The 14,023-nt window shown below is 34.4% G+C and overlaps 1 protein-coding gene across 1 annotated transcript in view; it reads right to left on the bottom strand.

The window, feature by feature from the left end:
- Positions 1-2,939: 2,939 nt before the first annotated feature.
- The window catches only part of LOC113068240 (unconventional myosin-Ig-like), a 51,647-nt gene continuing 40,563 nt past the window's right edge, over positions 2,940-14,023 (bottom strand). The window contains exon 22 of the mRNA XM_026240898.1: positions 2,940-4,263. Coding sequence (XP_026096683.1) covers positions 4,101-4,263 — 163 coding nt within the window. The 3' untranslated portion in view covers positions 2,940-4,100. The remainder of the gene's footprint in view (positions 4,264-14,023) is intronic.

The following is a 14,023-nucleotide window of genomic DNA, read 5'->3' as shown; positions in this document are numbered from 1 at the left end:
TCCGGGAAAAATTGGTACAGACTATCTTTCTCTTATAAATATAATAAAACTAAAGACTTTTGGGAGTTATGAAGGATGCAGTACTACTCTATAGGTACTCAAGATTAACAGGATATTGAGTGAAAACGAGCATTTCACCCCTCCTTTTAAGGTTATTTAGGTTTATTAAAGGTTTATTAAAATCACACAACATTAGCAGTCTTTGGTTGGTGTTAGCGGCGTCACTAGACCCTTTTTACTGGGGCACGAGCAGATCATGAAGGCGTAAGGCCTGCCACACACAGACAACACAGGATGCTGCTTCTCATTAAGAGCAGATGGAATGTGAATTGCAGTGCTGTCAAGCTGTATATTCAGCAGCGGGTCATATCCGAATCTATTTCAGGTGAAATGAAGAGTGTTGTGATGCTCTATAAAGTTAGCAAACAACATCTACTTGGACATTCAGTTCCCCTATCTCATGTTATGTCACTAATTCTCTAATGATCATTGAGGGTAAATTTATAGGATAAAAATACAGTAAAATCAGTAATAAGTGTAGAAATATTATTGCAATTTAACATATCCGTTTTGTATTGTAATGTATTTTAAAATGCAATGTGTTCCTGTGATAAAAACAGAATTTTCAGCATAATTACTCCAGTCTTCAGAGTCACATGATTCTTCAGAAATGTTATTATATTTGTTCTTTTTCAATAATGTAAAACATTTTTTTTTTTTTTTAAAGGACAAGTATCATGTATAACATAAGACATCTTGCCATAAGCGATGTTGAGTCTCACCGCTGGGTGTAAATCTCCATGTCAGTCCACCAGGAGAACAGGGGCTCTTTTATAGATTAGAATGAGCCCTGTCATTCAGCGAGCCAGATGATTGGACGAGCTGTCACTGAGACAAATGGCTGATTGGAGGAGGGTCACTGTGGAAAAAGGACGATTGTTGGAAGTTTTGATCAAGAGTGAATGATCAGAGAATTCATGTCCACAGCTGCATCGTGATTGGATGAGCCTCGCTCCAATCTGCCGAGAAACATGAGCAAAAGAAATGACACATAAAGAAGATTAGAAATCCTACATGAGAGACAAAATAGAAAACAAATAGTTACATTTCAAAATTAAATGTGAAATTTAGTAAAAAGATGGTTGACTCCAATGGTCTGTTTTATTTACAACTTTGAAACAGTTTTTTTTTTTTTTTTTTTTTGGATGGACAGGGCTATATGGAAGCAATAAGCTCTGTGTACACAAAGCACTGATAATTTTCCATGGAATTTTGTTGTTTGCGTCGACATTTGTGAACCGGATACATGCACTAGGTCAAGATGGGCAACTTTAAAAACAAGACCCCAGGTGTCAGATGAAGCCGGTGACCCAGTCAGCTTCAAACCTGATTCATAATTACATTAGCTATCAGAGAAACTCAGTTTGCTGCCATGTGCTGGGGTCGAAGGCGGGTGTTGTTGCCGGGGGAATAGTTATTTTTGCCTGTGACTCAGTTTGCTCTAGAAACATGACTAATGAGATTGAGGAAAACAAACTTGGTCACAGAATGGCTTTGGTGCAGAGCTTACTGACCTAAAAAGCTTCCAAGACGCTTCGCTTTATTTTCAGACTTTGACATTTCCTCATGTTTTAAGGGTACTTTTTAAAACTAAAAAGCTTTTCTACACACAAATGTTCATCAGTGGTTCTTTTGAACACCTTAGTTTAAGCAAAAATGCTATTCTTTTGCCATAAGTGGTTCTTGAATTGGCCATATAGAACCATATACTTTACATTGGTTCTTTACATGACTGATTTATCATTGGGTTCTTTAAAGCACTATTTTAAAAACCCTTAAAAAGCTCCTTGTTTAAGCTCCTATTTGACATCAGGCTTTTGTTTCCAATAGGAACATGTTATTATACTTTTTTTTTTAAAGGGAATGTGACGTATAGCCAAGTATCGTGTCTCATACTTGTGACATTTCATGTCAAATCCCCAAAAGTAAACTGACAACTCGAGTAAAAGGTGTGAAAAAAACTGTCTTAGATATTCAATAACCAGTCATGCTCATGACACATTGAGACGGAAACAGAGTTGAACGTCAGCAGACAGACAGGTGCGCGCAAAGAAGTGTCAAAAAATAGTCAAATTACAAAGACCCGAAAAAAAGAAAACACAGGGGTGTCAGAAAAGATGAAAGATGCTCGCAGCAGGGGAGTGGAAGCAGGAAACAGAAAACAGAGCGACAGAAAGGCACTACTGAGGATCTTCAGACACACACACAGTTTAATTTAACAGGGTCTCTTCATAGTCATAATGGTTTTTATACTCTGCTAATCATATTTTATATCCCCTAACCTAATGTAATTCTCACAGAAACCTTTTTGCATTTCAAAAAGTATGTTTTTATGCCGTTCGGTTTATGAGGCCATTGTAAAACCAAAGTCATTATATGCAATTGTGTCCTTGCCATATACAACAAACACACGATTACTGCATGTGGCATTTAATAAACCAACATCATATTATTTGATTACAGTTCAGTTGCTGCTTTTAAAAATGCAGCATTTGACAAATATTAATAAGTATTGAAATCACTCCTCTGTTTATATATTACAACTACAAAGCAGTAACAATATTTTTAGGTTTAACCCGAGGTCTTGGTTAAATACTCCTGCAATACTCTCAGAAAAAGAAAAAACAAGGTACACAAGTTGTCACTTGGGTGGTACAAAAAAGGTACAAAAGCTAAAAGGTACATCTTTGTGCCTTATTAACCCCTTCAAGGTACATTTTAGCATATTAATACATATGTAAAGATACATATTTGCACTTTAGAAGTATATACTGTATTAGTACCTTTTGAAAGAGTACTGCCTCAGTGACAGCACTGGCACATGAAAATACTCTTGGTCGCATCTCCACAATTCAAATGTACACACTGAGAAAAAAATACAGTCATATAGAACATAAAAATATAATCTGCATACAGAAGGTTACGAAAAGTGCAAAGGCCGTATCTATATAATGTTCCTTCTAAAATGTTGAGAACTCATAAAATACCATTATTACATTATCGCCCACAGTTCAAAAGACATGACACACGTTATGGCTATTTCATGTGCAAAATTAAAAATAGAGGAGGGACGGCAGAATAACAGCGGATTGGCACAATAATTTATGCTGCATATCTTCATTTCAAGCACATGATCAACACACTAGCACAAACTGCTTTAGACGTTCCTTCTGTTTAACACAGAGGACTACTGCAGAGATTACCAAAACGTGTCAAATACTTGTATTTGAGCTCTTCTGGTTCCATCGCCCTGAAGTCAGCGGCTGTTTTGAATGGGTTTTTGGCTAAATGGCTGAAATTTGGTCTGTGGTGAACACAAGCTCAAGATGTTTTCATGTTTCATTCATGTTTTTAACAAGTGTAGAAAGCCTCGCTCAGACTGTCAGTCCAAAATCTGATTTCTGTGTATCTTATTGTACTTAAATGATGGATTTAAATGATTGACCGTCCACACTGTGTGTATGGCAACTGTTCAGATCCAATTTGTGTGTTCTGTGGCCCTCGTTCATTTTACTAAATATCTGCTTTGGTTTCTATGGTAACAACGTTGTATTGTTCTACAAACAATAAAAACAGTAAAACAACAATAACAGCAACACAGTTCGCAATACAGAAGCGGTTTTACGACATGTTGCAGTCGCGCTGGATTATATTCCATTTTACAAGTCTCAAAACTAAAAGAGGTGCGTAGAATAGCTCTATATTGTCATTTTCAGCTTGACTTTGCAACAACACAACCTTGCTTCTTCAAAAACTTACAGCATGTTTTCCACAAACAGCGTCTGGCGTGTTACGTTTTACATGGCGTGAGAAAGTGACGCGGGCAACGGATTTCCAGAAATGTGATATGAATAGTATTTGAAACCACGTGTGAATGTAGGCTGTCTACAGCCTCATTGTGTTTACAATCACAAACTATTCAAACTCAAGCATATGTACACTTATGCACAAAAATATCCAATCCTGTTTGAAATATCTGGAAGTTATGGTCCCTTCATGGCTGAATGGCTAAATACTGTTTTATGTCCTAAGTCTTGGCTTTACTGGTGGGGCAGCAGTAAGGTGAATCCGGTTCGACTCTTCTTGAAGTCTGCGATGGTCTGTCCGGGTTTGGTCTCGACGGTGATGCTCTTCGGTTTCCCGCTCATGTGTACCTGGAACGCTGTGGAGCACACTTTGACCGGCAGTGGAGTGTTCTTCACTCTGGAATAAACACATGACATAATTACTACAGATTCTTGCCAACGCTGAATACATCCCTAAAATAGGCTGTGACAGCTCTCTCAGCTCCCTGGCGTCTATAAAAAGCAGCCAAAGCTGTGAATTTAATTGTGGTTTAGCTGTTTTCAGTGGTTCATGATGAGAATCAATGAGAGTCCAATATAACATTACAGTATATCTTAACAATAGTCTTCTCTAAATAATCCTTCAGAAATGTACATTTTAATTCACTTTTTAAACCATGCTGGTTGATTTTTTTTTTGACTGTACAACTACTTAGTTGTTTTGCTCAAAACTGACCAAATAATGTACTGTATTTGATACAAATAAAAAGACAGAAAAACGAGGCTAACGTATCTGTATTGTATCCAATTATAGCTAAAATGCTGTTTTAAGCACATTTAATTTTCCGTCTATTATATAAGTGGTCCAGAGATGGTAAAGTGGGGCTCGAAAAGTCCCATTTGATGGAGTCAAAAATAATGTTCTATGTAGGACAGAACAGATTAGAAGGGACACCCCTGTCCCTGTTCCCTGAATGCAAAGTCTTCTCGCTTCCTCTGAGTGTTTAACATGATCACCAACTCTCAAACATGCCACACTACGTCTCTTTCATTCAGTTGTCTATAAAACACTAATGCAATGCTACATAAATGCACATCTTAATATTGCACATTGTTAAGGGGCCATATAGAATATTTTTCTTTTCACTTATTTCACTTATAATGTCCTGTTTTTGTACCCATGTTGCATTTTTTTTTTTAAGAAACAGGTTGTTTCTGTGAACTTCTGTAAGTGAATGACCTCTCAATTTTTTTTTTTATTAAATAAAATGTATGCATTTAGCAGACGCTTTTATCCAAAGCGACTTACAGTGCATTCAGGTTATACATTTTTACCTTTCATGTGTTCCCAGGGAATCGAACCCCCAACCTTGTGTTGCACTTGATAGCACAATGCTCTACCAAAATGTTTTAAAACATAATTTATTCCTGTGATCAAAAAAATAAATTAAATAAATACATCTATTATGCTGATTTGCTGCTCAAGAAGCATTTATTATTATTATAATCAGTTTTGAAGCAACTGTGCTGCTTCATAATTTTGCGAGGAACTGTGATACATAATTTTTTTTTCAGGATTTCTTTATAAACAGAAAGTTCAAAAGAACAGCAGTTATTTAAAACTGAAAACTTTTGAAACATTTTAAATGTCTTTACTGTTGTTACATTTGATTACTTTAATGCATCCTTCTCGAAAAAAAGTATTAACTGCTTTAAAAAATCTTACCGATCTCAAAATTTGGACCAGTAGTGTACATGATGATTTTTTAAACATTTTTTTGCAGTTTACTTTTTTTGCAAAAAATAAAATAAAATTAAATAAAAAATGTACATTAAATAATCCTATTTTTCCACGATAAAAATGTATTCAATTTAGTTCTTAAATATATATATCATCCCTGGATTGCACAAACTACAGTAAGACAGGATGGTCTTTTCCCCTCATTCAGGTTTTCTCTTTCCATCTCACTCCAAACCATGCACATAAGCACTCATGCTTTCCTCATAAGCCCTTCAACAGCTGGACAACAGTCCACCATGAAAACAGCCTTCCATGGGTCACGCAACTTCTCATTTATCTTGTTCCCTTTCCACTCAACTGTTCCCATCAGGGCTCCAAACCACCAACCCACTGATCGATGAACAGCATTACATTTTTTAAGTGAACTTTGGTTACAATTAGTGTAGATTAGTTGGGCAAGTTGCACAATGGTTTTCACAAATCCTCTAAGAACTTCAGGAGGTGTGCGATTCCTCAAAGTTGCAGGCGTGCGGTGGAGTTGACCTGTTTTTTTTTTTTTCAGGGACATGGCGCCCCAACCAAAGAGAACATGCTGCAGTGGGGCTGCATTATTTATTGCTATGGAAACCATACGACAGAACTGGGACGCAGCAACAACTTCGTACAGTTCTTGCGTGACTTTAAGACTGAGTCTTCTTTCATTCATTCAGTGTTTGTAGGACTGCTATAATCACATGTGAGTGTACATCTCCATGTCCATTACTGTGAATCATTGACAACTCTGTTTTGGGCCATGCCTGAAAAACACACTTCATTACACAATCTAGATCCGCTATTCCTGCAAGTCCATTCCTAAGAGTGGAAACCGACTCAAGAAAACACACACAAACACGGCAGTCTGCATCCCCGGGGCCCGGCTGTCACTGCGCATTCTTTTTGTTTACCAACACACCCTGAGTTTGTGCCCCTGTGGGCTGCATGCGTTTGTTTGTAGTCTCCTCCTAATGGCCTGTTGAGTACATCACCAATAAAGAGGCGAGAGCACTTCTTCTAACAGTGTCCCCACGAAGACACAATGTTAAATGTTGCATTACTTTATTAAAAATCTTTTTGTCCTTCTGATGACGGAATTACTGAGCAAAATTAGCAGCATCACATCCGAGATTCTCAGTCTCTCAGTGAAAATGCATGTCAAAAAAACATGAATGATTTTGTTTCTCATACACTTAAAGTATTTTTTCAAAAAATATTATTTGAATTTCGCACTTAAATCAGTGTTACTGTTTGTTCACAATTATTTGTGAAATTTGCTTGCAAAAATAGTTTCAAATGAAATATTCGGGGTTTTTTTAAGGGTATTTTTGTTTTGGTGGCTTAAATGTTAGAAATATTTAATATACATAAAAAAACAAAACATGAAGTTTAGGAAAAAATGTTGACGCAAATTTGTTCATTATGATAAAAACTGCTAAATGTATGAGTCATGTCAGCTGGTTTATATGTATTTTATTTTAATTTCAAGCATCACTTACATTAGCAATTGTCAGAATATTGGTCTTACAGTTTGACTGGTTTACATGTTTTATTTTTTATTTTTTTTATGCCAAGATCATACTGCATTTTTTTTAAACCAATGATGTTTGCTTAAGCAAGCATAACTATTACTATAATTTTGCTCATATATAGTGTTCATAATTCATATAAACCCCTCAGTATAATATCAAAGTAAATTGATCAAAATTGACAGTAAAGAATTTTACATTATTACAAAAGTTTACTATTACAAAAAATTCTTTCCTTTGAACTTTTTATTCATCAAAATTTCTTGAGCATTAATTCAGTATATTAGAATGATTTCTTAATGATCATGACTGGAGTAATGATGCTGATGATGCTGTAAATTTAGCTTTACATAACAGGAATAAATTAAGTTTTAAAACAGTAGAAAAAAAAAAAAAAAAAAAAAAAAAAGACTATTTTGACCAGTAATAATATTTCACAATATTACTATTTTTCATTCTATTTTGATTAAATAAATGCAGCCTATTTGCACATAAGTTCCCTTTCAGTCGGTCACTCTAAACGTCACATTGGTGACAGATGAAATTGGGTTCTCGCTTTGATAGACCAATCTACTTGGCTCCTCAGCGAAAAACTGATATGCATTGCACCTTCTGCCTTTTTATACTAATAATTAACAATAACTAATAAAAACAATAATTGCATGCCAGTGTGCATTGGCTCGTTTGGTTTACACTTAAAGTAGATTGGTCTTTCGAAGCGATATCCCAATTTCGTCGGTCACCGACATGACATCTCCGTTCCCTCCTTCAGGGAAGGAGGGTTACCATACGTAACCGAGACGATACTTTTAAATGTCCTGTACGTTTTTTTTATTAATAGAGTAAATATGTGCAAGCTTACGGCTGATTTTGCGAATTTCTAAGCCAAATTATTTTTGTAGTTTATAGCTACTACTAAATACTCTTTTACAGTTTATTAATAAAACTAAGTCATCTGAGCTGAGGTCAGTGGAAACTCTCTTCCACCTTTCCCTCTGTCACTTTCACTCAGTTTCATCCTGAACTAAGAACACTTCTGCATCTCTGCTGCTTTTAAAATCCTTTTCACCTCAGGCATTCATCCATAACTCTCAAACAACGTCACTTCTTTGGCCCTCTCCGAAACTGTCAGCCGTTTCCCCGTAGGCAAAGGCTCTCAGGACAGGAGCTGAGACTGCACATCTGTCAACAAGCAGACAGAAGTGACAAACTCTCTCAGAGAGACAAAAGGTGGAAGCAGAGATACAAAAACATGGCAGGAGAAGATATGAGATTGAAAGAGAGAGAAATATAGGACTGGAAATAATTACAGCTGACATAAAGTGCAGAAATAAGAAATTAATGTTTCTTTAATAACAGAGACACATCCCATTGAAATGATGGAAAATGTAAGTTTAGTTTTATCTCAAGTCTATGATTAGTTTAAAATCACACATTTTTAGCGACATGCACACTACTGTTAATTAAATGTTTTGAAAGAAGAATCTTAAGCTTGCAAAGGCTGTATTTATTTGATCAATATTTTTTAAATATTATTATAATATAATAATTTTCTATTTCAATATGTATTAAAATGTAATTTATTCCTGTGATCAAAGCTGAATTTTCAAAATCATTACTCCAGTCAGTAATTCAGAAATAATTGAATTGTGCTACTTAATATTCCTGTGGATACTTTTTTTTTTTAGGATTCTTGGATGAATAGAAAATTCAGAAGAACAATTACTTGAAATTGTATTTTTTTTTTGTCTTTAGAGTCAGTTTCTATAAATGTAATGCATTTTTTTGTTGAATAAAAGTACTCATTTGTGTTTGTTTGTTTCTTTTCTTTTTAATTGTTATGTTCTATCCATGTAAATTATAAATATGCACTCAACAATACTTTGTAACTTATGTAAACATGAAAATACTTTCGTAGTTCGTGTCTACAACAGACAGTTCTACTTGTTATGCCAAAATTGTGTGCAATAACATACTCTCTAATCATAATTATTGTAGGTTGAGAATACCAAACAGTCACATAAACAGGCTTGTGTTATTCTTCCTTGTTATACAGCTCTTTATGGACAAACTAAAAGCCTTTGGGGCACTAAAACAAACCCAGCAGTCATAAGACACCAGGAGGGACCATTAAGAGTCCACAGATTGAAGCCGTTTAAAACACATTCAGCCCCATACACAATCTCTCTCTCTCTCTCTCTCTCTCTCTCTCACACACACACACACAGACACACACACACACACACACACACACCTCCACTACTCCCCATCATCTCTCCTGCAATCCTAATTAGCACATCCTCAGCTGCTTGGCAACTATCGTCGAGGCAACAGCAGCATCTGCGTCCCACAGAGGTGTAAAGGAACAAGCTATTATCACTAAATGTGAGTAAGGGGAAATCGGGATAAATTGGGGGGCCAAAACACATGCTGAACATCTTTTTGATGTGACAAATTACAGCTTTAGCAGCTCCAAAAATATTTTAAGTAATACCTCATCCAGTAAGAAAATAATTAAATAATTTGACATTTGGAGTAATGGACTCAATAAACTTATCAATTGGCTTATATACAGTAATGCACAAGTCACATGGACTTCGATGGAAGCCAGTTTCCACCACTGAATAAAAAAATGGCAACTTTACCTCATAGTTACGTTTTTTTTGCTTCATAATTTCATGCATGTATAATATAATTTTAAATGTATATCTCACAATTCCGTTTTTCTGCCACTGAATAAAAAATAAGTTTATATCTCATAATGCTGAGTTTTTATCTTTATTATGAGTTTTCATCTCAATTCTAAGTTTATATCTAGCAATTCAGAGTTATTATGAGTTTACATCTCAATTTTGAGACTATATCTCTATATATCGCTATTCTGTGTTTATATCTCACAATTCTGACTTCATATCTCACAATTCTGAGTTTATATCTCTATTCTGATTTTATTCTGAGTTTATACATTGCAATTCTAAGTTCATAATGAGCGATTTCGAGTTTATATCTCACAATTCTCAGTTTATATTTCTATTCTCAATTTATATCTCAATTCTGAGTTTATATCTCAATTCTCTATTTATAACTCATAATTGTGAGTTTATATCTCAATTCTCTGTTTATATCACAAATCTTACTTTATATGTCTATTCTGATCTTATATCTCACAATTCTGTATATCTGTATTCTGATCTTATATCTCAATTCTAAGTTTATATCTCAATTGTCTATTTATAACTCATAATTCTGAGTTTATATCTCAATTCTCTGTTTATATCACAAATCTTACTTTATATCTCTATTCTGATTTTATATCTCACAATTCTGAGTTTATATCTATTCTGATCTTATATCTCAATTCTTAGTTTATATCTCACAATTTTAAGGTTATATCTCGTAATTCAGATTTTATATCTCAATTCTGAGTTAATATCTCACAATTCTGATTTAATATATTACAATTCTGAGTTTATTTCTTACAGTTCTGAGTTTATATTTTAATTCTGTGTTTATATCTCACAATTCTGAGTTGATATCTCTATTCTGAGCTTATATCTCAATTCTGATGTAATATCTCACAATTCTGATTTAATATCTCAAAATTCTGTTTTAATATATTACAATTCTGGGTTTATTTCTTACAATTCTGATTTCATATCTCAATTCTGAGTTTACATTATATCTGATAATTTAATATATTCAAATTCTGAGTTTATTTTTTACAGTCCTGGGTTAATATCTTGCAATTCTGAGTTAATATCTCACAATTCTGGGTTTATACTGTATCTCAATACTTTTGAGTTTATATCTGTATAAGTTAAGTTATGTATCAGTTATATAATCATATAGTTCATCACATAGATTACTTCAAGCTTAGTTAATCCTCAGTGAAACTAAATGTACATCTTGGGAAGGTAGTATGAGATAAGCTGCTCATCAACTGAGCCTGAGAAGATAGTTCCCTTACTGATACACAACATCACACGAGTTGAGGATTATTCAACAGGCTCGTCCTTCCTATATGAGGACAACACACAGACAACAGGGATGATGTCACATATGCCAACAATAGAGAATCTTTTCAGCAAAGATGCAAAATTGATCCAAAGTGAGAGTGAAGACATTTATAATGCCATTCTTTTGAACTTTACATTCAGTAAACAACACTGAGAATGAAAATGTGTTCATTTTCAACATTAATAATAATCAAAAATGTTCCTTCAGCAGCAATTCAGCATATTCCAATGATTTCTGAAGGAACGTGTGACACTGAAAACTGGAGTAATGATGCTGAAAGTTCAGCTTTGCATCACACAAATAAATTACACTATAATATATATAAAAAAAATATAAAACACTTCAGAATGATGAGCAGAATAATCTTCTGTCATAAACACTACCCCACACTTTTGAAAGGTAGGTTGCCATTTAAAGGTGAAGTTTGTAATTTAATATGATGAAACACTTATAATATATCTTTTTTTTTTTAACTGCAATAATGAATGTCTTGAAATCCATAATTCATAATTTGCAGTAGACTGGATTGATTAAACCTGAGAAAAGCTTTGAAGCCTTTAATACCTCCTGCCAATAGTTCTGGTAACCATTATGATAGAGTGAACATATCAACAAAATCCAACTATATGTATTATAATGCCTATATATTCATGGTTATACCTTATTACAGGACAGGGAATAACTAGGCCATTATTATAATGTAAGGCAATTATTACTAAATGACTCATGAGATTGGGCAGTCAATTTGAATGTGTATTTGAAGTAATTAGTCAGGCAAATTGATGTTATTTCCAAAATCTAAGTACAAACTTGCATTCCAGCAATTTTGCCATTTACTTTCCTTAAATTGGATTACTTTATGTACATAAGTAATGGTAATTGGCCACTCTGATTTCTTAACATTTGTATTAAATCCAACCATTGAAAAATTATCGTCCCCAACACACACAAGCATGCACGCACACACACACACATGTGTGTGCGCACACACACACACAGCTGTCTAAACAGATGGCCAAATAGGGTTTTAAACTAGCCAACACACACACACACACACACACACACACACAAGCAAGCACACATGACCCAGTCATAATGTCTGCGTGAGTCAGGTGAGGATGAATGACCCATGGGAAAGGTCACAGAGTTTAAAGACAGGAATATTAACAGAAATGCATCGCTGTTTGAATTTAGATACAGACATTGCTGATCAACAAGAGCTCTCAGCATGCATGCAAAGCAGAATGTGGAATCTTAAATCATGAAATATTTACAAAACTAGATCATAAGAGTGGTTTGATCAGATTGGAAAATGAGCATGAATTACATCGCAAACTCACTTTTTGACCAAACATTTCATGAAAACAAATTTATTTTAAATCACACATGAAATAAATTATATAAGCACTGACACTTTATTGCAGACAACATTTAGTGGATGGTGTAAATAGAACATTTAGAGCTTTGTGAAGTTGACTTCATACATCCACTGAAAATCACCCCGAGACCAGCTTCGCAAAAGCTTTGCTACAGTTCATACATATTTTATGCACATACTCGTCTTTATCTTCCTACAGGTCATGGCAATTTTTCTGATCTTTTAAAATTGAGTTAGAGATGAAAGATCATGAGAGATATGTTCATCTAATCCTGTTAATCACAAAACAAATTTATTGTCACTCTTGAGCCAAATCATCCAGGATTCCTCCAACAACCCAACTCAACCTCCATTTAGTCATTTCAATAATACATTAAATATCGTATAATCATTATTAAGTAATCCGGGGGAAGATCTGGAGCGTGAGATGAATCTCATATCACCCAATGATTACATAAAAAAATGTAAAAATTAAGCTAATCATGAAATTTCTCTATAATTACACAAATAATTTTACTCACCATGCATTTCTACTGTTTAAAGCCTTTATGATTATTTATCAGTTATTACAAATGATTCAAACGTACAGCAGAATTAAGTACCTAAAACCACTACCATAATGTATATTAAAGATATGTTGTTGTTGTTGTTGTTTTTTTTGTTGGAAATTATAAAATTTCACTTTAAAAAGAGTTTGTAAATGCTACAGTAAAAACCTGTTTACTGGTTCACTCTAAAGGTTTTAAATGGCAATGTGCATTACATGTAAAATCACTGTAAATTACCATCAATGCGTGGATTTTGAAAGCTATAAATTATCATAGAATTTATGGTGAAAGGACATTTGCTGTAGCCCCTGCGTGACAAAATTGAATTCATAATTTTGCTATCAGTAATGTACATTAGGGTTTTTTAGTGTTAAATTCTGTTATTTAGTGAATGTTTACAGACGTTCATCATGTGGATATTTTTACAGTTTAGACACAATGTCAGTGATCTCACGTCTTTCAAAAAAAAAAAAAAATTATCTAATTATCTGTACAACATTCTTCTGCAATTCCAAACATATTGTTATTACAGAAAACGATCACAGGCAAATTGATTCATGCCATATCTGTCCTAATTTTGCTGGAAATCTGGTTAGATACTGGGTGAAGACGTTTTTTCGTTGGGAAGAATGTTGTTTCAGGACCAACGAGACATTCTGATCCAGGAACATGCCCTACTTGGCAAAGTACAGTCCCCTTCTGTTTAGGGCTGGCCAGAGGTTATTTTGACATCTGTTTAACTGAAATACCTCACAAATGCTTTAAGACAGTCCCTCTTGTCTTCATGTTTGTGCTTCACATCCTCATCATTATCACCTTTATGAAACAGAACAATCTAGTTTTCATGAAAGTGGTGCTGCGTCTCTGCTGTGGGGATCTAGTGAACTGGACATTTGTGCTTTGTCATCTGTTCCCCCCACACACACATGCTC

Source organism: Carassius auratus, linkage group LG44F (genome assembly GCF_003368295.1).
Source record: "Carassius auratus strain Wakin linkage group LG44F, ASM336829v1, whole genome shotgun sequence".
NCBI classification, from domain to species: domain Eukaryota; kingdom Metazoa; phylum Chordata; class Actinopteri; order Cypriniformes; family Cyprinidae; genus Carassius; species Carassius auratus.
Note: the sequence above shows the minus strand (reverse complement) of the source record. Positions and strands in the feature narration are given on the sequence as shown.